General features: G+C 43.4%; 2 protein-coding genes across 3 annotated transcripts; one reads left to right on the plus strand and one right to left on the minus strand.

Annotated features, from left to right (window-relative positions):
- Positions 1 to 1915: 1915 nt before the first annotated feature.
- On the plus strand, positions 1916 to 3816 carry pax4 (paired box 4; the record flags this gene model as incomplete). Its single annotated transcript, XM_079294865.1, has 8 exons — positions 1916 to 1946; positions 2130 to 2260; positions 2428 to 2643; positions 2734 to 2824; positions 2943 to 3083; positions 3175 to 3257; positions 3335 to 3398; positions 3506 to 3816. 8 exons carry the CDS (start codon positions 1916 to 1918, stop codon positions 3814 to 3816), a joined length of 1068 nt encoding a protein of 355 aa, XP_079150991.1.
- Positions 3817 to 5118: 1302 nt separating this feature from the next.
- Positions 5119 to 24205, minus strand: hgfa (hepatocyte growth factor a). Of its 2 annotated transcripts, none has more exons than XM_079294680.1 (18): positions 24022 to 24205; positions 19816 to 19975; positions 19572 to 19684; positions 18804 to 18918; positions 15308 to 15450; positions 15080 to 15200; positions 14785 to 14903; positions 12556 to 12727; positions 12242 to 12375; positions 11222 to 11315; positions 10159 to 10298; positions 9421 to 9453; positions 9078 to 9186; positions 8907 to 8981; positions 8309 to 8446; positions 8008 to 8114; positions 7765 to 7898; positions 5119 to 7609 (listed from the first exon to the last, which is right to left on the minus strand). In XM_079294680.1, exons 1-18 carry the CDS (start codon positions 24083 to 24085, stop codon positions 7433 to 7435), a joined length of 2148 nt encoding a protein of 715 aa, XP_079150806.1. In that variant the 5' UTR covers positions 24086 to 24205; the 3' UTR covers positions 5119 to 7432. The 2 variants fall into 2 exon arrangements, with proteins under 2 accessions (XP_079150806.1, XP_079150805.1); XM_079294679.1 differs by having other exon boundaries at positions 12242 to 12393.
- Positions 24206 to 25872: the final 1667 nt, after the last annotated feature.

Here is a 25872-nt window from a genome sequence, read left to right on the forward strand (position 1 = left end):
CCTGGGACGTGTTGGTCAAATCTATACGTATTTTGTGGCGTGATTCAGACACTTAAACTCCCGCTCCCTCCTTTGGCGAGCCCAGATTCGAATTTACGCACCACGATTATGTGGCACTGTTTTAACAACACGAAGTACTTTAATCAACCTCGTTTGGCGCACGCTGTACGTGCAATAAAGTACTATCAATCAATAACCACATCAACTCCCCGGTAATAAATAAAAAGGCTTGCGTTATTTGTCCTTTGTCTCCGTTGGCAAGGAGATGATGGTGTCCAAAAAAATGGCTGTCCTCTATCTAACCTGGCTGATTGTGCTAAGTATTATTGTCCTCTAACTCATGGTTAATGTGTAATTTGGGCCATATGGCATTTTAAAATCTGAGCCTTTATTTCGGTGGCACTTCGATCTGTGTGGACCTAACTAATGATATTCAATTAGTCATTAAACAGGCCAAAAGACGAGCCTTGTGTGGGTTTTCACATCGGCTAATATTTGCTCGTCAAATATTTCCCTTTGAAACGTTTACAACGCATTTTTATCTGCTGGCTGCCCAAGGAACATCTGTGAGGGTTATTTTAACCTCCCTCTTCTGGATAAATGAGGTCCCCCAATTGGCCCTTTGCTTGCGCCCATACGACTATATTTGTTCACGTTTCGAAAGAAAATGTAATAAAGAGAGACTGGGTGATGGATTTATGATTTATTAAAAGCACTTTACCATATGTTAGTCGTCATTGGCGCAGATTTCCAAATGTTTGTTTTATGAAAAAAGACCAGAGATCCTTTTAATCTCGGCCACTTAAAAAGGATGCTCATGTCACGTGACTATATATCCCCCCCCCCCTGAAAGGATGGGAAACATGCCAGTGTTGATCGTTTAGCTTCTTTGAAAGATGGAATTTGTGCATTCATTTGTATAGGATGACACGCACCGAAGCAGAGAGTTTAAAGGCTCAATTGTGTTGCAGTGGAACATTGGTTTGTTTGATCGAGACTGTACAGCAGCCACTGCGCAAAAGAAAAGCAGTCAGAATTCCCAAACTTGAATAAACTGTCACAATGTTGATTTTCCGGTTACAGCCATACAAAAACGTTTTGAATTGAAAACAATTTACAAGGATCCAAAAGTGGAAACATTTGTTTGAGGTGCAGAGGAAGTGTGGTAAAAGCAATACATGTACTCTCTTCAAAATTCACTGTTCTACTGCAAGTGGGTTTTCAAATAATATGGCACCAAAACAAGACAGTGCAAAGATGATGATTTTAGTCGATTCATATCTCATTTGACTAAGTTTATCAAGCACATGCAACTTTATTATTTCTCTTTTTCTCTCAATGTTTGATGTGCATAATCCTGTACAAGGAGACTGTAAGACTGTGAGCACAATCACGAGCTCGAGCTCAAATCTAGACGTACTTCATTTAAATAACAACTCGGAAGGCTCTTTGGAGGAATCTTCCTGAATCATGAATTTCCATGACTCAATCGTTCTACCTTCCTCTGTATATTTAATTCAATCAAACTACTGGACGTTTTTTTTTTTTGGTAAAAAAAATACAAGTGGAATGAAAACCACGATGTTGTTATATGTCACGTTTAAAGACTTACCAACCTAAAGCCCACTTTAAGCCCTTAATCATGCCCACATTCACTTCCAGGCAATGTTGACATTTCACGTAACAGGCTCCACGTCATGTTGAGGTCAGCTGGCCTATAAATGTCTGCTGAAGGGCGTCATTGCCCTCATTGTCATTCAGCAGAGATACGAGGAGTTGCCCGGACGAGTTGGGTTTCCTACAGGCGACGTGGTGTCGTTGCGCGTTTCATACCGTAAAGTGTTTTTATTTCTGGGAACATTACGCATTTTATTTTTGTGACCAGTTTCATCACTACGTCTGGAATCAAGCGGAGATGTGCGGAGCAAACGATCTGCCGAATGAAGGTTCATTTTGCAATTTTAATATTCTGAAAAAAGGGCTTTAATTCTATTCTAAGACATCTAAACAGTTGTTGACAGGTTGCAGTACATCTAGGCCTATAGTAAATGTGATTTCAGATTGAATCAGCAATTTAAACCACTTATTCGAAAGACAGATTTCATAAGTACAGGCTGTGTTACAATAAGGTGGTGGAAGTGTCAACCAGCTGGGAGGGATGTTTCTCAACGGCAGACCTCTCCCAGAATCCAAGAGGAGGAAAATGATTGAACTGGCCACGGAGGGAGTCCGACCGAACCAGATCTCCAGGATACTTCGGGTACGCAAAACAACAGAGTTGCACACATTAGGCCTCCCACATTTAGTGGCTCGGATTTTGTTGAAAAGAAGTTGGTTAAAAGCGTATTGTTGCGTTACTATTCACACGCACAGGTCACGGTTAGTACATAACTTCCTGTGTAAAGTTGAACCCTCTGCGTATTTCAGGTGTCCAGCGGGTGCGTCAGTAAGATCCTGAGTCGCTACCGCCGCACTGGACTCCTGGAGCCCAAAACCATTGGAGGCAGCCGGCCTCGGCTTCTCACCCCCCCTGTCATCGCCACAATCATCCAGTGCAAGAGGGAGAACCCAACCATTTTTGCTTGGGAAATCCGAAAGCGCCTCCCAGCAGCCCGGATATGCAAAGCCTCCAAAGTTCCCAGCGTAAGTGAACTTGAAATTAATTTTTTTTTAGTTTCACGAAACTTGTAATGATCCACCATGTTGGCCTTTTGGCACACTGTGTTCTACAAGGTGTCGTCCATAAATCGGATTCTCAGAAGGATTCACTTGGACCACGGGCCGATGTGCATGGAGATCAATGCGCACATCAGGACTGAGCAGGGTAGGTCACCTGTAACAATGGAAATAGTCAGTGTGAGGATCAGTTACTTGTAGTACCCAACAAGGAGATATGGGTTATGATTTACAGTAAGCTGATGTAATATGTGTATATCCTGCAGACTGTGATTCTCTGATTCAAGAAGAAGTGAAAGAGAGTAAGATGTCTGAGACTGCATGTCGTATTGACCAGAAGCCTGAAGGCGTCCAGCACCGAAGCCGCACCACCTTCACCCCGGAGCAGAGCACAGCACTGGAGCAAGGTGACTTAAGATCTTTCAATGTCCTCGCACGTCTCGAGCAATAACGTACTCAGAAGCTCAGTTACATACACGTTCCTGTCTCCTGGATCAGAATTCTCTCACAGCCAGTATGCGGATATGTACACGAGAGAGAAACTGTCAGCTGAGATCAAGCTTCCTGAGGACACCATCAAGGTAGAGTCGTCATTTTCAATCACATCGCAGTGTGTCGATACGGGATCAAAAACCTCATCTTTTCTTGTCTCTCTCAGGTCTGGTTTTCGAACAGACGGGCTAAATTGAGGAGGGAAGCCAAACACAGGAGTGACACACAGAGTAAGTGTGTGTGTGATTTCACAAAAATAAAACACCTGATTTTGCAGAACCCCTTTGAAGTTTGAGAAAGTAAACTAATTATTGATTTCCTTTCATGTGACACACAGGTATGAGCAGTTCTGCGAGTCTGACATCCATCGCAGTCCAGCCCTCATTCCTCCATCAGCCTCATAACATGATGGCCCAGACCATGCCAGACAAGACTCCACCGGATCACCGCAGAGAAAGATTCACTCTTCCTTTGGTTCACCATCACACAGAGGATCACACGAGGACATCCGAGTCCATGAGAACAGAGCGCCCTGTGACTCAGTGCTGGAACCAGCAGGGGACTTCTTTCACCTGGGGCCAGCTTCAAACCCATGAGAGGTTCGTATGTGCTCAGCAGCCCTGGGATGTGAATCTCTACCTGGACTAAACGTGTGGCCACGTTGCTAGCATTTATGAGCATGTCTGTACAATTGGAGTGCAATTGCAACTCAATTTCAGGACTGAAGGGACACAATCTAACCAGAAGGGGGCGACAGAGGACTGGAGCTCCAATCTTGTCCCGAATACTTTTTTGTTTTTCAGACGCACTGCAGATTCACTCATTACTTTTACTTCAATAATTAAGATCTAACATAAAAATGAGCATCTTAAGTATTTTTCTAAATTCACTGGTTACGTCAGACAATCCAGACGGCTCTTATTCCACTGAACTGACTTGTAAAGAAGACAAAGTTAAGACACAAAGTGCTGAATAAAGCTGGATAGAAGAGAGGGTTGTGTTTGTTTTTAGAAGTGATGATTGGTTTTATTGATGTGATTTTCCAGGAAATAAGGGAGGCTATTATAAGGAGTGATTAAGCCGATGCACACAGGTTCTGCTTGGAAGGGTGTGGATTTAAAAAAGGGGTCCATTTACTGCTAATAGAGGACATCAAAACAGAAATGATATTCGGATATTTGAGCATAACTTTAACTGGATGCAACTGCAGCAAAGAGACGGCGAGACTCGGAGTTTCTCTGCCAACAATTTCCAGGTACTTGTACTCGAGTATTGCTTCTCTGGATTTCTACTTCCCAACGTTTCAAAGGCAAATATAGCACTTTCAATTTTTTATTTGACTTCACTACTACTTTATCGGACATCAATAGTTACTGGTTGCTTTACAGATTAAAATATACTTTTACTTTTGATGCTCGAGTACAATTTGCTTTTAATAGTTCTGCATTTAAGTTTCTTTAAATTACGGAATATATCAGAGTTCCTCTTGAACCGCTGGTTTAAGTTTTAACCTCAATATAATCTCTTGACACAAACATTACTCTTACATTTCGAGCATTAACTGTATCTAACCTCACATTGAGCAACGCAAAGTGTCTGAGCCGCTGAAAAGCTTATCCAAAAGGTTCATTTGTATCTCACTGAAGTATGGGGTGTCCAAAATTTGTAGTCTAAATGTTCCTTCCGACACGTTGGTATTCATCTCCTTCAGTGGCTGTATTGATGACCCTTGTTGCTTTCAGCCACTTTGGACTATTTATCAAGCACTAGAATCTGCTGCTGTGAGCGATGGAGAGAGTAAACTGCCAAAACAGTAAGTGTGCGCTTCTGGCATATTCCTTTCAGCTTACTGCACACGGGAGAAAGCCGAGGAGGGAGAAGGGCGCAGAATAAAGCGAAGTGTAATGTCAAGTCGTTTATTAAAATAGTAATAATACAAAGGCTAGAAAATTCAGAAACGGTCATCGATATAGAAAACAACTCACTAACGCAAAATAGCAGCTGTTATATTTAAAGTTTACAAACATATAAACAGAATGATCATGAAGTAAAAATTGTTCAGTATATCATTTACAAAAATGTGTAATTTACAGAATGCACTGGGCTATTTACATGAAGGTAAATTAAATAACAGTTACAATGCCTGACAATCAATTTACAATACAACTATAAGATCCGCCACATTGACCAAGAATATAGATTTGGTTTCACTCATCTTAGTCCGTTGCCTTTAAATGAAACGGTCTCCCTTTAAACTGGTACTTGAGAGGCTTTCCCCTTGCTTTCAAGGGTTAGGGTTCTTTTGAGTAGGAGCCACACAAACGTGAGTAAAATACGCTGCTTTTAATACGAACTGAGCTGGCACTCATCGGGTCGTTCTGCTTTCATTAAAGGGAATAAAGGACGACAGGCCAATCAGAAATGGTCACTGACGGAGAAATTTGAAAGAAAACCACTTTTTTTTTAGTCTAACCAACTAAACATCCCACATATTAATATTAAGTTAGAATGTACTCATCTGCCATCACCTGCATTGATTCACTTAAGTCTGCTTTATTTTGACGATGCTAATTGCAAGAAACTTCATGCAAGATCTTTTTTTTATCGTTTTTGTTTTGTATAAAACTTGCATTTAAATTCCTTTATCTTCTATCTCATGCCGATATTCATCTGTGCATTTTGAACAACAATGAAGTACAACATTGTGCGATACGCATCGTGTGTATAATGCACAGTAAATGCATGTTAAACTCTGGGCAGAACAACACAAATTTAGCCAACAAGCACCAATGAATTAAAAGGTTCAACCAAATGAAGCGCCCAATGTAGCCCAGCAAGTCATTTCATGTTTGTGTGGGAGTCAATAATGCATCCGTTAGTCTGGGGGGGGGGTCATGATTACTCTCAGAACAAAGAAACTAATATCTCAATATCACACCAAAAGTCGGGATTCCTTTCAAAAGACGACTTCTGCTTCGAAAAATAAATATACCTAAATACTACTTACAAGCTACCAGTCTCTTTAAATATCAAACACAATCGAAAGGCAAGAAGAAGCCAATCACTCAGCGAACCAAACATATTCCAGATCTATAAGACCTATAATATCCTACAGCACAGCAGAAACAGTAAATCTGCGGCTATGTACGACAACAACACATAAAACATCCTACTGACCACACACACAGCCCACCAGGGGCCGAAGTTCCCTCCACACTGGAGACCAAATAGCCATGTTTTGTTTGGCGCGGCTCTTCGCTCTCTCACGCTACAAATATCAGCACGAGACTTTGGGAGCAGTTCGCGCCGTCCTTCATCGACCCTCTCGCAGGGAATCTTAACAGTTACAGCTAACTGGGGAAAAGGTAGTCCAGCTACTGCACACAATTAGCGCTGCGTGGTTTTGCCGAGGCTGCTGCAGTCAGCTTTTCAAGCAGCAATAGTGTATTTCACATACGTAACCACTGGTATACCTCAAGCCAAACGGTGACCGTTGCCGGACTTAAGAGGCTTTTTTTTTTTCTTTGGGACTTTTATCGTCTGTACTACCGAACTTATAATATTCTTTTCATGCTTATATTTCTTCTGCCTTTTGGTATTACCATCGTATTTTGTTGGATCATTTCAGAAACCAAATGTTATTTTTTCCGTGATATCTGTAGAGTATGCTAAAATGGATGACCAGATTAGGAACACAACAATTCATCCACCACTCATTGGTGTTGGAGGTATTAAGACCTGGTTTGCAGTCCAGCTTAACACATAAGGAAACAGGAAGTCCCAGTCACAGGAGGGTACTTCATGCGGTAACCTCCAGATAACTGTCTTCTGTCCATATTCAAGTAAATTCCAGGTAGATAAGATTAAGTCGCGCGTGTCATTCTCACTGTCTTTGTTTGGGTCGCTTCAGAAAATCTGATTGTGTTTAAAGTACAAATAGTATGTCGTCCATGTGCTCGAGGCTTTGGTTGTAAAACAAAAAGAGGATATTAATGCTAACAACCGGGATGTCTTGGAAGTGGAAGAATGGATGAGATTCAATTTCTTTCATCCGGTCTTCACTCACTAATCTGTCATCTCCGTGAAATGACAAATTCAGCCATTAAATCCCGAAATCACCACTTTCCATCAGGTGTTCCTCCTCGTTTCTCCCCGCGTGGTCCATGCTGGAGACGCCTTGGAATTTGTTGGCCCCAAAGCCGCCCCTCCTCTCACAGGATGCGGCGAAGTCGTGTGCGCGTGGGTTGATTTTCACACCGCGCCATCAGTTCCTCTCCAAACTGGGGTAAAGTTTGAACACCTTGTATATCCACTCAGAGTAGAAGGCAACGTTAACAAAAAGCGCAGGCTGTGACGAGGCACATTTTGTCCTTTGGATGCTCACGCCGATGATGACTTTGCGCTCATGCTCCTGGCAAACCAATGGACCACCGTTGTCCTTCTGCGAGAAACAGGAAGAGGACGACACTTCAGAGAGCCAGCACGCCAACGAGGACACTACACAGCATTGTATATGTTCAATTCAGCTATCTAGATGTTGCCATGTTAATAAACTGAGATGTACTTTTGTTGCAATCTGGTTCTTTCTGTTCTTACATCACACACGCCCTCTCCTCTCTTGCCGCCGGCACATATTCTGCTTTCCTCGGCGTCCCCTTTGATTTGTGAGCACATGTCGTTGGTGACCATGGGCATGGTCAAAGCGTTCAGCGCCTCATCATATCCGGTGGCTGAAAGATATGCAGCGTAATTGTTAAATGTTACAGGCAGTCGTTTTTTTTGTTTGAATGAAGGTTGAAATGCAACGTGGCATGGAATATGGTTGAAAGGAGGAAGTACTTTTGGTTTCCCCCCATCCATACATGGTGCAGTTGGTGCCCTCGGGGATGTGGCACTCTTTTACTGGAAGATGAATAGTGGAGGCGCCTTCAGACACAGGGGCGGGACTACAACAAACATAGCAACAGTCATAAATCACGGTCAACAACATATGCACACAAATAAGAGGCGTGTCAAAAGGTTATGTCATTTTGTTTTTAGATCAATAACAATAATATTAAGTAAAATGATAAAAATAGATGACATTTTCTCCATATCACTAAATTAAATTAGTGGAAACCGTGAGTCGTTGAGGACTTACTCTTCCAGTTTCAGCATAACCAGGTTGGATCCTTCCGGGCCACAGATCAGGCGAGAGATGCGTAGTCTCGGGTGGCTTGAGGATTCATTGAGGTGGCTCAGACCAACCTGCACACTGTAATCCTTCAGATCTGGAACACTGATAACCACAAGGACCAGGATGTAAGTTGTAAACCTACGGCATTGTTACTCAAAGAGCCATTTCCACATCATTTTATATAATCTTGAACACGTAAACCAGCCATTTCAGGCTCCCTCATGTGGTTTAAATATGCACTGCAGATATAAAAGACGAAGGAAGAAATTCGGCAAATTTATTCGGCGAACCTAATAAAATCCTCTGCGACAAATGTATATGATTGGCTCTGACACAGACAACTGCAGGAGTTAAACAGATCTGCAGCCCAAACCAATCTGTTCCATATCTCAGATCCGGCCTGTCTGGGGAGTAACTGTCATCCTGCGTCTACACTTTAAACTATTTTAACAAGAAGGTCGCAAGAAAAGACGACTTCGAGAGACAGAGTACACGGAAGAGGTAAACGAGAGACGGACTTGGTGAACGCTGGTCAGACACAGATGAAAAGGTGGAGTATTACCAGGAGGTGAAGCACTGTTGGTCTGTCAAAATCCAATCCTCTCTGATCAGCGAGCCCCCGCACAAATGAACCTTCCTGAGGAAGATTTAAGAAGAATATTTTCGCCATCACATTGACAAATGGATTGATACATTTTGAAAAAAAAACACACACAGATGTAAAATGACTTACTCTCTTTGGATGCTGACAACCCAGCTGCCATCTGTACCTCGCACTTGGTGTCCTCCTACAATTCTGGTGTTTATATGCACAAAGCATGATATCTTGGGCCCAGTTAAAGCTAAGAGAGACGACATGTTTTTATGCTGCATGTTAGATGGGTGTTTCATTTACATTTCAATGTGGAAAATGTTTTTTAAAACTTCAAAAAGGGAAACCATAAAATGTGATTTGTTTAGTCAGGCACGTGACAGACGGATTTGATACAAAGAGTAAAAAGGAAACGAGACGAGATCAGAGATAAGAGGAAGAGGACTAGACGGGTAAAAGCCAGATAAGCCAAAGCGATACTCACTGTTCGGTTGAGGAGCCGCTGTAGCTGATTCACCTGATAGAGGTAAAGAAAAGCACAACAGTAAGGAGAGACCCCCACAGCAGCGGGACATTATTTACACCACTGAACACTCTTTCAGAAATACAGTCTGAAGGGGTCATGAGATACTGGTTTCTAATTTTCTGCCATTGTTGTTGTCGTAGGTTCAGAGTCTGCTGCTGACCTCACATCTTGATATACTTCCCCCATTGCTCATGAGCTTCACGACATGTTGCAAACAAGTGGTCGTAATTTCTGAGGATGCACACAAGAGACGGCACGCTGGACACGTGGTAGCCGTCATGTGCATAGTACCGGTATACATATTTAAAAACAAGTCTATCCCGAGCAAAGTGATGCTTTCAAATGAATGGATCGTGCTAGTTTGGGGAATTTCCAAATTCACTTGTACCAATACTTCCACTTTATCATTAACCTGCCTTTTCACTTGGACATGAAGCTTCCAGCTCTAAATTCAAAAGGCAGCGTTTTTTTGCACAAGTCAATGACGCGACCATTTTTTAGCTTAGCTTAGCACAGTGACTGGAAACAGGGGGGGGAACAGTTAGCCTTGCTCTGTTCAAATAAAACACAGACATGAGATTGATATTCTTATCCAACTCTTGGTAAGAAAGTGAATCATATCAAACTCTATTAGGCGTCTGACACAACACAGATGTATCTACTGTTAGAAGCGACTAGGTTAATTATGTCACTCACAGCGCTTCAGTTGGCAGTAGTCCCAGGCCAAACGGTTATTTGGATTGGTGTAACACCAGGGGCCATGTTTGTCCCGGTCCGGGTTCCGGCAGTAGTTCTTCTCCAGCCCTACATGGGATTCTGTAGAGTGAGAATCCCCACTGTAAAACAAACAAATACAGATTCTCATATTCCATTTGTTATTACGCACACAGTGTATCAGGGAGTATGAAAGTATGCACTCTAAGCATTCGGCAGGGCTCAGATCAGCAGGAGCCGCATCCTCTACGGAATGATTCGGTTGTGCTCCCGATTTGTAGGAATTTGTAGGAAGTCTTTTTGCAACGTACCACTCGGCTCTGAGAGAATTAAGCGTAATCCGCTCAGAAATCCAACATCTCACGAAAAAGTAATTACTCCGGAAGAATTTGGACACACACGCACACGGCAATAACACTAAGCGATGGGCGACAATTTGTCAGGAGGTGAAGATAATTCTACTTCCCAGGAGATTGTTAAACAAGCTGTGGCTCTCGGCAGTTTTTCCTGGGATGACCCTTGGCCTCGAGCGGGGCAGACTCGCTGGCTGCAGTCTATGTGAGGGAGCTGATTGGCTTTGATCTGCTTTCCTCAGAAAGCACTTCCTGGGGTTAGGGGTCGGCTCTGGAACATGTCCATCTGTCTGTGCCGTTTTTGGCTTTTAAAATTCCTGTAAATTAAGTAATTCCAACAGCCTGACTTAAGCATGAAGCAACAACACACTGGAGCGGGGCAACCTTTCCGTCAGGATGGGTCACTTGGAGAGCACCCCAGGGTTTCCTCTCGTCAGTAAGATGAATAATAATTGGGCCCGGTGTTGACCCCTGAGGAACCCCTGATTTCCTCTGGCTGTTTGTTTTCACTGCCGAGCTTCATTCATAGAGGGATTTTCGTCGTCAACAAACACTCATCAAGTGAGCTGAAAAGAATACCAGCCTCTCTCGGAAACATCCCCAATGTTTCCCACTACAGCTTAAGCTCGACTGGGAGTTAGAAGAAGGAGCAAAACAACACATTTACTAAGCCGAATAAACAACCGCGTTACCTGTTAATGTGATGTGACCAGTCCGCACAGGGAATACCGGATCGAGTTGCGGCTAAAGTGCCCCGATATGTCTCGCCGTTGTCTTCGAAACACTCTGAGGAAGAAACCGATATTATTATTTCAGACCATCTTGTTAAATATTCCCAGGAGAGCATTGAATTACTCAGCCCAGCAGTTCTCTCAAACACTTAAATGCAACCAGTGAGCGAGCAATACCCAAAGAACTACCGGTACATATATGATTTGGGTGGTGGCTGTCTTTGTCATTGATGCAAACATAACATAATTAAGTTCAGATTTTTTTACTTCTCTTTGTGGTTTCGATGAGTTTAATGTCAATGGCCCCTGTTTTAGGAATCTTTAAACCTCACTATGTCTGTCCTTCAGCAGAATGAAGAGAGTGGCTTTCGTAACTAAAAGACGAGCTGAAGTTTAACACGTGTGGACATCTTTCTGTAAATGTAAAGCAGAGAAACATGGGAAATGACAGAGAACACTATTGCCAAAGTTGGGTCGTTTTTTGTTCTGCCATGAAATTGAACTAATTGGGCAGCACGCTGCCAAGTGGCCCAGTCCTATGGGAGCAAGACAATGTCTGTAACTCCTCTTTGCAAAAACATGATGTGGCTTTAGAAGCATTTGTTGAAAAAAAAGCTAATATTGATATATAAGATTATTAGACTAGATATTTGCTATTCTTTTGAAATCGTTTGTTTAGAAAACACTGGTAGTCTTATATGAATAGTTTGACGTTTCGGAAAATTTGATGAAAAAATCATCACCACTCTCATAGCTGTATGGTAAATATGTTGCTACAGCCACCAGTTAGCTTAGCTTAGCATAAAGACTGGGATCAGGGGGTAACAGCTAGCCCAGTTCTGCCTAAAGGTAACGTAATCTGTCAACCAGCACCTCTGAAGCTCATTAATGAACACATTATATATCGTCAGGACAAAAACGGAAATAAAAACATTTCCCCAGATGTTGAACTGTTCCTTTAAAAATTGTACAGTAATTTACCAATTTTTTGTGTGGCCTCAGCATCACACCTGGGGATGTGGGAGCAGTTGGCTATCCTTTGATTAGGGTCTGTAGTGAAGCACCATGGGTAATCTGCACCATCAGGGTTACGGCAGTAGTTCTCTCTGAGGTCTCTATAACACATACACAAACTACAATTGAAATGATGGTGCTGATGTATTTTCTGTACAGCAAAGCTATCATTTCATGTTTCATGCTCATTTACGTTTTGGCTTTTCAACAGTCAAATGCACAAAGTGAACAAATAAACCTCGTTGAAGCTGCCAGGGGGCCATGAGACATACTTTACTCACTTCCATTTGAGGTTCTGAGGAAGAAAGGCGTGGTTATGGGGCGACTGGGAGTCCCATCGCTGACATGTCACACCCTCTGGAGTGACATTCATTGTGCCTCGGTAGTCCGTGCCCTTTCCCTGGACACAGGATGTCGTTACATTGACATCTGTGTCCTCACACGAGTCAGAATCTAGCAAAGAAAGAAAAAGATGTAGAAATTGTAATTGTGAGTGTTGGCACGAGAGAGGACCTTCGCTAAAGTGACTGAGATTCAGGAGGGAGGGAAGGAGGGAGACATTAATCCCCCAGAAGAATGTGTGATGTTCAACCTGGAGAAAGATGATCAAAAACAGTAGCACCCCCTTGTCTCAACTGCGATAGGAAACTTTCTGTGTATTCATAACACCGGTGCACCACATTCTTGCACGTAGGGACATCCACAATAATATGCAGTTGTAACTTGCTGACGGCACAGGTTGTTTTAATAAAAACTCAGACACTTATGATATTGAGGACTACATCTTTGCCTAAACACAAACATTACAATTCTGTTCCTGTTTATCGCAGCCCAACCAAAGATGTCACATCCAACCCGGTCTGGCCGGGGCAACTTTATCCACCGGAGAACTATTCCAAACATCTTCAGAAGGAATTCTGCTTTTCAGCGGCGCATGGGGAGCGACTTCTCCCCTCTGGATTTCTGTCTCTGTTTCTTTAGCCTTTGACAAATGAGATGGGAGGAATGGAGGAGGGAAGGGAATGTTTTGAGGCAGAAACGAGAAGGCGGATGGAAAAGAGAGATTCTTTGGCTTGATGTAATGCATGCCAGTGTCCGTGTGCACTGCGTCGTACAGGTCAGTGGTTTTTATCTTTCTGAGGGCAGGCATTGAGGGATGCGCACATCTGGACAAATGCAGATCCCCAATCCCTCGCTGTAAATCATAACATGTAGCGTACATGTGTGTATGTGTCTGACAGGGGGAAAGAGCACCGCTCCGCGTGTTTGTGCATGTGGGGATATTTCATTGTGCTTTCAAAGACAAATAATATCAATAAATTCTCCAATGGTGTAACCTCTTTTTGGCATCCATTCTTTATCTTTCCCCTCTGTCTTTTGGGAGACAGATGAAGGCAAAAGCCATCTAAACTACGACTCTGTCAAACTCTGCCAAATGTGATACGACTCAAGTGAGGTTATACTGTTTATCCCTCCAACATATTGCTCTAAAATGTTTTTACATATAGTACCATATCAAAAACAGGGCTGCAGTTAGTGATATTTTTTTACAATTAACCTTTAAGTTTTAATTTGTTGTTGATATTGATAAAAAAAAATAGAGGTTGGAGACAAAGTATCTCGCAATGAATAACTTCAGGTTATGTGCTGTCTAACACGTCAATTCTCCCATAACTTTTTAGTTGGATTGAGGTCTGGCCTCAAGATATGATTCACATCATTTTCAAAGTGTACGAATCAAACCACTCAGTGACGTTTTGTGTCTGGTATGACAGCATCTGTATCGTTCCCCCACTCCACTTTTCCTTTATTGCGTCACTTGTTTGTATACATCATGATTTGCATAGCACTAAAACAACTATCAGGTCTTCTGATGGCCAGGTGTTGCGTCACTGTATAACAGCCTCCATTTTAGTGCCCCTTGTCATCTGTGAGTGGTCTCAGCAAAGCACTTCTGACTCTCTGAAGTCAGGCCCTCCCCTGTACAAACAACCTATTTACTCTTGCTTGTTGAGTTAAAAGGATTCGAAGCCAAGCACCACATGAAACACCTAGCCGGGTAAACAAAAGCCGTATGAGACCCTGGGAGGGCAGAAGAGGAACTTTCTTGCTCTGTTCACCGCAAACACCAACGTCCTGTATGTAACAACCCCCCTGGAGCTCTCAAACCACTATAGCTGGCAGTACCGAATCTAAGTCTGTCAATCCAAAAACCAAGCAAGAGACCCTGAAACCGTGACTGAGAAATGTCGTTCACGAGAATGAGACCTACGTGAGGTCACAGGGACCCTTGACCACCAAAATCTAACCCTTGACCACCAAAATCTAATCCAGGTGGATGTTTGTGCCAAATTTGAAGAAACTCCCTGCAGGCAACTCTCCGGCCACGGCTGTCGCTGGAGCATTAACATCAGCAAAACAATAACTTGGTTTTAAGTTAATCTGTTGAAGACTTTGTCCACAAAACCCAAGCCCCAGACTAGGAGTCTGCACAGTACATCGACCCTTACCACACACGGCGATGTTGCAATACTCCCACTGAGTTGTGGGGTCCAAGGTGTAGCACCAGGGACGAAGACGATTATCTGGGTTACGACAGTAGTTGTCCCTTAAATCTTTGTGACGATACCTGAGAGAGGAGAAAGAGAGGAAGGAAAACATTTGAAGGGATGGAAGTAAGTCATAACAACCGGTTAGGTCTACCTCTCCTGAGTATTAGCGTCAGTTATCTCAGCATCTGTCATGGCTGTGTGCAGCATTGTTCGCGGGAAAGGTTAGCGTGTGATTAGCAGCTTCGCAGCTTACTTTTTGGGCTGGAAGTGGTGTTTGTTAGGCCTGGTTGAGTCCCACCTCTGGCACTCCTTGCCACTCTCCGTATGGTCAAGTTTGCCCTGGTAATCTTCCCCATTACACGTCATACAGACTTCTGTCAAAAAGAAAACAAGCATTTATCAAGAATTCTTTCCTCTAGTAATCAAAGCAAACAAAACTTATGACTTCAAAGAAAGACAAAGTGACGTTTGTTTGCCTTACCCTCTGAACACTGTGGTATGCCACACTCCTCGGCTCGTACATTGGGGTCTGTGGTGTAGCACCACGGACCACCAGGATCGTTGTTGGGATTCCGACAGAAGTTCTCCCTCAGGTCTTGCGTCGGGTACCTATCCGGATAAAACCTACAGGGGAGCAGACAGACATTATTCAAAGTGTTAACCGATACTGTAAGCTGTGTAAATACATTTTAGGGAGTACTTGCACACTCGGCTGCTCCAGTGGCGTATACAGAACCGTGCCTACCGGCTAAGCGCTCTCGGGAACAAACCAAATAAAAGGCATTTATAAGATATAAGGTTCATTCTGAGAAACGCTAGTGCCGACAGTGTTGCCAGGTTGTATTTCAAATCCTTAAGTAACCAGTCACCTAAATCATATGCAAAGTAAGTCATCAATATCTCTTCAGGTTTGCACCTTTTGCATGATCGCCTTACCGATTCCTACCATATCCCGGCTCCCTCATGTGTGAAGCAGCCAGACTCTGTCACAGCACAGTAACCTCCAGCAACACAGAGCGATGCTACGAACCACTTGGAGCAGACCAAGCAGGTCTTTTGCTGGCAGCCTTTGAACACGTTTAAACCTAATCCTTCTCTGTCATCTGCAGCCTCACCTCAGTGTGAACAAGTAAGTAAAATAACCTGGCTAGTCCAAACATATGGGATGCAACAATGACGAGCCCCATGGGAACCCCCATACTAAATGAACAGTGTGTGAAATTCGTCTTCTGTCAGGGCAGGATGATGAAAAGCTGGCATGTCAGCACCCCCTGATCCATGCCGACCACATTCCCCCTCCCACCAAGAGAGACAGAGAGGGGAGACGGGAGGAAAAGCTGTGGTCGTAGGAGGAAGGTGAAAAGAAACAAGTGCTTAAAAAGGAAAAAGTGAGCATAATGGAGTGAGCAAAAAGTCGAGAGCTCAGTGGATAGTTGATGTAAAAAACAAACATGTGCAGGTAGCGAAATAAAAAATAAAAAAGACCAGTCCACCCTCCCTCCAGCAGCTTGTCTGAACACACTACCCCAGACAATGCCTCTTTTCTTGGGGGAGTCTGCTCTGCTCTCCCCATCCGTGCCCTGGGGCTCACGCAAGGCTTCTACACTAATGCACAACATCATTCAACCCAGAACTACAAGAAATTGCAGGCATGTATAAGAAAAGGGAGAAAGAAGAGGAAGGTCCTAAGCTTCAGACGACAGTCCCGGCGAATGAAAAATATGATAGGGTTAAGCCCAACAGCGGCATTTCACTTGTAACTACAACAAAACACTTGTTCCCCTTTGTTACGGCAGTCTGCCAAGACCCAAATCTCACATCTGTTGCGTGTAACTCATAAACACAATATATTGCTATCATAATACAGTATTCTTAATTTATAAATGGGATTACAAGGACCCTCACTTTACAAAAAAAACAGGTTGCACCTGGTGAGAGTCTGTAAAAGCCACTGCATGGGAGCAAGTTAGCCATAATGATGTTGCACTAACAGATGTTAGCCAGTTATTCATCTCCTTGCCAAAGTCTGTTCCCATCGGAGCACAGACACACATGCTTTGCTCCCTGGGCCGGCTAAACTTGGCCAGATTTTGAATATCACTGAAGATGAAATCTAGACCCGAAGTAACTGCTGCAAAATGTCTCATGCACCTGGAACAAAAGCAGTCATGCTTCAATGCAACAGCTTTTTTTAAAGGAACAAAGTGATTAGAGATTAGAGCAAGCAAGCGTTTTAAGACATAAATGATGATTTTGGAAGCAGGGTGCGAACGACAGACAAAACGAAATTTGGGGAAACGCACGAATTCACTTTCTTGCGAAGTGTTAGAGCAGCGAATAGGTCAGAAGGTCAGTAGCGCTCTCATTTTTGTCTGTTAAATATGAAGCTACAGCCAGGAGACGGTTAGCCTAGCTTAGCTTAGCTCAGTGTAAAGACTGGAAACAGCTAGCTCTGTCCAAAGGGTTGCAAAAATCGTACTTACTGCTCTCTAATTAGCAAGTTACCATCGGATGAGTCATGCTAGCTGTGTTTTCAGTCTCTCTGCTGAACTGAGCCAACGGGCCTTTGGTGGTACGCGGTGGTCATATTCGCTGTCGTCCACAGACGCGAGAGTGGTATCAATCTTCTCGTCTGACTCTCAGCAAGAAGCTGTGTGTTTCTGTAGCTGAGCTTTCTCACTGCTTTCCCAGAGGAAACGTGTAGAAAAATAAAAGAAAGTCCCGCTGGGAATAAATAAATGATTGCAATGTTATCCTTTATTATTAATATGAACAGGAATGTTCCATTCCAGTCCTCTCTCCATGCATGGCTGGGCATCAATACACACTTTTGTTTTTTTCAGCGCTTTGGTTCAAAAACTAAATATAGACAACAGGTGGAAGTCCCTTTCCTGGAAGGGAACCTCCTGAGAAATCACCCCTGGCCCACGGTGACCGGTCAAGCATGAAAATAAAAGTTACCTGAAGCTCAAGTGGTGCGTGGTTCATTATGGTGGTAATTCTCAAACAGCGGGACAGTCCCATGTTAGGTAACCCACAGTGGCACTAAATCTCCCTTAAGTAAAGCTCCCTTTGACCCTATGAAAGTGAAAGGTCGCTGACAAGCCAGGGTGATGTTACATTTGCCATCTGGGACGAGGACTGGAGCCGCGTGTCAAATAAACAATGACAAAGGATTCCTAATGTGAAGCGCTGCTTCTGGAGAGGGAATGGAGGAGTAAAGGAGCGGGTGGGGATCAACGCTGTACTGTGTTTTAATTACAGGGGATCACTGAACTTGTATTTCTCTCAGTAAGTCTGTGGCTTTGTGAGCTCAGCTGGACAACAGACAAAAACATGACTCCAGTCGCTGAATCTCCGCGCTCTCTTTCATTCGACCTCCTTTGTGTCTACTTTTCACGCCGCCCTTTCTCAAACTGTTATTACTCGGTGTCTCAAAACACCCTCCCTCCCGCAGTTAAAATATCTCGTAACTAATGAGCCCCGCTAATGAGATGCTGGCATAGAATCAATCGTCAAAAAAATTCACAGATCTCGCCCGGCTTGTAGCCGAGGGAAAACATCTCTGGGGCACACCTGATGGCCTGCGGTGCAGTGGAAAAACAAGCTGGATGGAGAGGACATCCCTGCATGTGTTGAAAGAAACCGGATTTATTTCTGGCTAAACGTTCACCCGTCTCCGAGCCTCCGCCTTCCCTTAACCCCTGAGGTGCAAAGGGATGATCCGAGCAACAATAAATCAGCTGCTGAGGCCTGTTCAATATCAGACACAGAGAAATAGAGAAGGAAGGCTGCTGGTTCAAATCTACAGAAATCTGGTGGGGGGGGGGGGGGGTGATTAACACCTTCCACTTCTTGTCATCAAGCAAGGCACCGCAGCCTCAAGGCAACATGTCTGTGACCTCTCATGAGTAGCCCCAATTCACAACAAAAATGTGCTTTTCATACTCTTTCTTGGTCTAAATGAGAGGACTTACGTGTGTTCATTGATGTTATTATCGGACCAAGCTTGGCAAGTGATGTTTGACCTCGTCCAAGACCTCCTCCCTCTGTAGTTGTCCTTGGTGCAGACGATACACTCCCTTATATAATCTAAGTAAGGGCAAAGGACATTAAAAAAAAAAAGCATTTGAAAGCATCCATTCATGTTCTCACTTTTACAAGTTGTCTCCGTGTACCAGTTTATGCACCGTTTCGTCAATTAAAAGTTGATTTGCGTCCCCTGCCTTGACCACCTGGAAGATATTTTCCCCATGTATGGTCAATTAGACCTTTTTACAGTGAGTTTTAGTACGTCCCAGCTTGTGTGTTATACCCAAAACAGACAACTCCCTGAAGTTCATTAAATGTCACCGGGGGGGGGGGGGGGGGGGGGTTCCGTAAGTGTTGCAGTAAATTCTAAAGTGCTAGATTCCACAGCATGCACTGGAGAAAGCCTTTGCGTACAGACTGTAAACAATACATTTTGTTGTTTACACTTCAGGCTGATACATCAGGCTGATACATGTTTATGCATGCGACTCTCACCACTGGCGTGACTAAACAGCAGGGGGGGGGGGGGGGAAGGGTTGGCTGCTTTTATTGTGTCAACAAGGAAAAAACCCGGTGACCTGAGAACGCGGAGAGCCGACGCAAGAAGCACAACCTGCGATCAGCAACAAACAATCCGCCGGTGCACATCAGTCTGCACCTGAACGCCCGAGGGCGTACAGCTCAACCTGAAGTGCGAATAGGACGGCGTTTACCTTTTTTTTCATACAAGGTAAAGTTGACGCTGGCCTGCTTCTGCACACCGTGGGTGAAGCGGTCAAACGGAAGCAAGTGGCATTTCCTGTTGTGGCGATGAAAGTTGAAAGCCCTGTAGAAACACGCGGGAAGTAGTTGAGAGATGGACAAACGATAAACAACAAAAATATGTAAATACTGTGTCAACACGGGAGGAGAAGGGGAAACCGGCCACGTTTCGGCGAAATACAGAGAGTGACTGACCTGCAGTTGAAGCTTTTCTTGACCTTCTTGCACTTGCGGGCGCAGTGTTCCTGCGATCGGCTTTTCCTCACCAAAGGCGGCTGAGGGCAGTCTGTGCAAACCAGCATGTGACTTTCACTCTTTTCATACGTCTGTAACGACTGATGAGCCCTACAACATCCTGCAAGAACACAAGGACACAACATGTTAACCGTGCGTGTTTCGGTGCAGTCATTCGATTGGGTGTGAGGTTGGAAGGAGATAGGACCTGTTGACGCCAGGTCCATCTCACATGGGAGTAGCCGTTTCTAATAAATTCCATTCACATGAACATCAAAGTTGAAAGCATTGGGAATTGGCTAGAAACAAAAATAGATGACCCAGTTTTTTATTCACGTAGTCATTTACTGTCAAGGAATCGATTTAATCCTTTACACGAACAGGTTTTCAATGATCCAACTGTCTAGTTGTCAAAATGACATCGTCACATATCTTGCGTGCCGCGGCGCGTGTTCGTGCGACTCAAACATTTCTTTTGAACGAAGCGACGACACTTTTCAGACATGACTGAAACAAACACTGATGCGGGCGAATAACTTAAATTAAGAAGTTGCATTTTTGATATTCTCAGGATGCTTTTAAAAAACGACATTCGTTTCATTAGAATACATTTCTCCCTCTAAATATTGTTTGTCTTGAGCGTCAACACCTTTGTGTGTGCCAATCGGTCTGTAGACAAGTACAGACAAGGTTTCAGGTGGCAGAACTCGAGTTGTCACACCACGCAGAGAACATGTTGTGAGTTATCACCCGTCTCCATTGTACTTTATCTGATTGATCTGCCCAGTGTTGCAGGGTTGTTTTCGTTGCAGTTTACTCCTTCTCCTCCCTTGTTACACTGACACTGACACTGACACTGTAGATACACTGTGTGTATCTACAGTGTCAGCCTTCAAAGGACAAATGCAAAAACAAATCTAAGAAACCATGATTTTTTTTCTTTTGTCGCCTCCTCATTGGCAACGCATCAAACATCACTCAAACACCGGGAGACATGGCCAAACATTTCCCTGCTGGGGTGGAGAAGAAGAAGTATTTAGTTGCTTCACGGTGGTTTGACCATATGAACAACAGGAGGCATGAACACCGATTCCAGAGTCTTGGCATTGGAAGAAGTGGAGCAAAGATGAAATGATTGCACCGTCACATATATTTAACTGGGCGGCCAGGAGTCCATGAAAGCGTCCTTCAACGACAGTTTGCTGACATTCCCCTATGCTTGTTATGAGCATCCGCCACTGCATCACACTGAAACATCATTGTGAAACTCCCCAACCTCTGTACAACTTGAGAAAACCTGTTCTTTAGAAGGTGCTTCAGCTGTGCTGGGGAAACCGAGGTACCAACGAGTTCAAGTGTCGGGAAATTAGGAAAGAAGTGCGTCCAGCATCGAAACTCGGCTCCAAAATGCTCCCGCAGGCACTCCTGCTTCAAACCGGTGCAGCTGCCTGAGAACTGCAGAATGAACTGTGAAGACACCCGAATGACTCGCTGCAGTGTCTCGTTTGGAGATTTAACGCTCGTGAAAGCACAGCTCGTGTTTAACTGCTTTTAGAGACAGCCACACATCTCCAAGAACATTTCAACACTTGTTATGCTACAGTTTAATCATATATTGATGTAATATCGATATTGGGAAAAGAGACAAACTATTGTCTTCGATTTGGATGTCTTAATATCCTGATGTGGCATCAGTGTTTCCTGGTTTTAAAGGCTGCATTACAGAGAAGCGGAACATTTCCATCGTGTAAACGTCCCGTTGCAATATCGATACGGAGGCAAAAATAACAAGATATACGAAAGTCTCATTCGGCCTCCTGCTGTTTGACGTAATGTGACATAATTAATTCATTTTGAGTAACAAAGGTGACGTTTAATTTATAGGGAACAAGACAGGATGCGGCCAGAAATCCCATTTTCCAGGAAAGCTCTGATGTCACGCACTAATTAAGTTGTATGTGTACGTTATTGGCATCCAACATGTACTAGACAGCTGACAGTGTGTGGAGAAATGGAAAACTGTCACAGTCGGATAAAGAACACAATGAATTATTTTTTATTTTTTGTTACAGGCCTTTGTTGAGAGCCATTTCTTTGGGAAGAAGCACATCAAAAGGGACTTATATCATTGCAGAGACATGCACCTGGGTTCAATAAGAGAACAAAACCATATTTTAAGTCCAAAACCTCTGCGATACAAATCATACACTTCTACCTATATTGGAAAAAAAAAAGTGAAGTTAAGAGCCCCATCCTTCAGGAGAATGGAGCTCTACTGCAAATGCTGCTTCTCCGGGCCACAGTTACAGTCGTTTTCCCATTTATAATTTGGGGCAAGTGCGATATAAATCACAGAGGAAAATCTCATGCTACCGAGTTACAGCGACGTGCTCCTGTGCCAGCATCCGTCACAAGGCGCGGTGTGTGTACTTAGGATATTGTAAACTAAACTGTGTAGCGTTTAGAGGCTCCTCGTGGCTGAAAATGGGTTTTTTTTGGGGAGGACTTGTTATTAATGTTTGGGCTCCACTGGACCACATCTGGCACTCATCACAGTGTTGTTACAGCCCTGATGTCTGGCCAGGCTGCTCAATTAGATTTCACTTAGTCTCTTCCTCTGCTCGCGGTCGGACTCCCGCTATCTCCAGATCCCAAACAGTCGCAGGAGTCGGAGATTATTATAAAAACGTGTTCGATGGGCGGGTGTGAGAGAGAGGCGAGATTTAAATGAGAAGAGGCAGCCGTCGCTTAGAGGGACGAGTTTTGAGTCTCCAGTTTAGCTTTTGGAAAATGTAGATGGGAGAGGTGAATGACCGGCACTCTGACCTTTCTCAGAAAACTTCCACTTGGGTGCCCTTGAGCAGAGAAAGACGTGTCAGCTGGATAAGATTGTTTTTAGTCACCATGTAAAAATTTCAAGGCAGCGTTGATGAAAAACTCTGTTGCATGAACAACAGGGAAGTGGCAGGTTAAAGGTGCGCCTCTGTCTGGGAATTAAGCAGACATTACATCTGCTGCAGAACGCGCAAAATGTGGAACTGGCTCAGCAGCCAGATGTTAAACCCCCCCCCATCCTTACACACACCCCATGCGCACACACACACAGCCTTTTCTATCTCTCTAGTCAGGGGCGCGCAATTTACTTTCCCCAAACTGAACGGCGGTCAGGGTCGGCACCCCTGGAGGTGGCAACTATGGATTCAGTGCTTTGCTTTATGGCGACATGTCAACGGGGCGGATGTAAACCGGGACAGCAGCAGTCACTGATAGTCTGCGCTTCACGAAAGGAGCGGCGCTTTTGGACGCGTTTCATGCGTGCGCTCCGGGCTGTGAGCGAAGACATTGAGCGCGTATTAGTGCAATGGAAAGAGCCGATGTTAAAAGTTTAAGAACAAAGCAGTGACATCAGCAGATGCACTTCAACCAAACGCTTTTTGGCATGGTGGTCGTCCTTAATCTGCAGGAGGAAACGTTCTGATTACCAAATATTATTGCACAAAACTATTTAAATGCACGGATGATACGGGCCTTTAGATCGATTTGCAAATTAGACCCAATTGGATAACTGAACTAATGGGAGCTCAGTGGCAGCAATTGATTTGTAAAGGAGCAGTTTGATAAGCTGCCGAAATTGTTTCATTCAAAGTTGTGTTTGGTTCATTGTTTGGAGATCTGCAGAATTAGCCTTCCGTAGTTCTACAAAGCTCAGTAGATGACATAAGCCACCTTAAATAAGCAAAGGGCGTGTTGAATTAACAGTGCATGGCGGCGCTTGTGATCAAGTTCAAGGAACGCCACTCAACTTCCTTATATGTAATTAGACTAAAAGAACAACATGCAATTTTAAAAAGACAAGTGCTGACTGGCAAACAAAATACTTTGAAATATGACAAATGGCAGCCTAATTCTATTTTTGCCCACTTTGCTAACTTTTTCATCATATATATATATATATATATATATCATTATATATCTTTTTTTGACTTTTTTTTTTTTTTACTTTTTTTTGACATTTTCTGATGTGTGTTTCTCATTTTGATGCATGTACAAAGTGCATAAAATAAGGAATCAAATAATATTTTGATATTTGAGATCAAAATCAACTACAAGCAGACATTGCCCATGCAATAACTCCACATCTCACAGGCACAGCTCTTCATGTCTTACCTGTATTTAACATAGTGACCACAACACACACCACAGCTTGGTACATCCATACGTTTGTCCTCATGGTTAGGAAGTTGAAAGCAGGTTAGAATCCGGATTTGTTGCGCGACACACTCGGTGGCTGAATAAGGTCCAGAGAGGCTGAGGACCAGCACGAGACTTGCCTTGCTCACGCAGTTGCCACTTTTCCAAGAAACCGCACGTCCTCGGGTTCAACCCCCTTGTACTTGGGTTTGTGCTCCTCTCTATCAGCGTCTCTCCACACCAGTGTCAAATCCTGCGGAGTAAATTGTACAACTTCCGGTTGTTATTTTCAAAGTAAAATCGGAACACAAGCCAAAAGATCTGGATGTCAAAGTTTTGATGGTGTTTCAAATTTTTCATATAGTGTCGAAAAACTCCAAAAAACGAATAAATATTGTCTGTGCAGTCTGTGCAAAATAATGAAGTGATTTTGCTTTTATTTTGAAAGTAATAAGTCACACTGTTTTTTTGTCTTAATAGACTGGACTGAAGAGGACTTCATTATAGTATATGTCAGGCATTTCAACTTCACCATGGTGTAGCGACAGACCCACATGGTACCACTTTCTAGTAAGGCATGCTTTATACAATGTTTATGAGTTGCAAATAATGGCTTATGAGAAGGAATAAGAACTAATTATAGGTTGCCAGGTTTTGGTTGACAGGTGTTTATCCTCTTGAGTCATCTTTTCAGCTTTTAATTTGACCACTCTGATGATCTATCTGGTTAACATTTACAATTAAATACTTGACAGCTTGTTGTGACCTACCAACTTTTGGTGTCGGCTTATTTGTACCTGTGAAACCTGTCATTAATCATTAAGCCTGTCATTAGCAGGCTTAATAGCAGACTCACGAGATCTGCTTCAAGAGGTGATTGTGTCATTCCACATAGGTCAAACTCGTTCAGTAAATCTACATTCTCTGTGAAGGCAGCTCACTCGTGGAATGCTGTGCCACCACACACACGCACACAAAACACGCCTCGAGTTAGCCTCTCTGGCTAACTCTGGCTCACTTACAGTGTAACTGTTAATTAGTGTGCTTTGTCCCTGAAAAATAAATAAATAAAAATAAATAAAAATGAACCATTAAGTTGACCTGCCATTAAGTTAAGTTGACCTGCCATTAAGTTGACCTGCCATTTAAAACCGCATGTTTGATTGCTTATTAGAAAGCCTTCACTCATGACTGTATCAATGACTTCACTTTTAATGACTCCCTAGCCATTTTTCACAACATGGCAACCCAAAAGTTGTTTAATTTAATGGTTTTCAACCTTTCTATGAAGCATTAGATGATTTAATTAATGAGGTAATTAATTACAACTCATAATCTCTTTCACACATTCACCCTTTAACAGTAGGTTGCTAAACTGGATACAGCACAAATAATAATGAACTGATGGGAAGACGTGGTGGCCATGCAAATATTTGATGAACCTCGCGTCACTTTGGCTCAACTGGAAAGGCAGATGGGACTCTTTACATGGTGCACCAAAAGAACACTGCACAAAGCAGTGATTGCGTCCCCCAAGGATTAGCCAGTTGCAAAATGTCTAACACTGTACCAGACAAAGTGCACAAGCATGATGCAAACAGGGTGCCCTGGTAGCTCCCATGATAGAGTCCATGCTGTGGTGGCCTGAGGGCCCTTTGCTGCATGTCATCCTCATGTCCTGCATGTTTCTCTCGCTATCAAAACAAAGCAGAAATTCCAACAAAAAAACCAGTTTGAAAGCATACAAAACGCTCTACTGTGTCCTTAGGAATACACTGACACTGCACTAAATCCTGTTCACATTGGACAAACAATCAAACCTGTTGA

This window comes from Melanostigma gelatinosum (genome assembly GCF_949748355.1).
Source record: "Melanostigma gelatinosum genome assembly, chromosome: 22".
NCBI lineage: Eukaryota > Metazoa > Chordata > Actinopteri > Perciformes > Zoarcidae > Melanostigma > Melanostigma gelatinosum.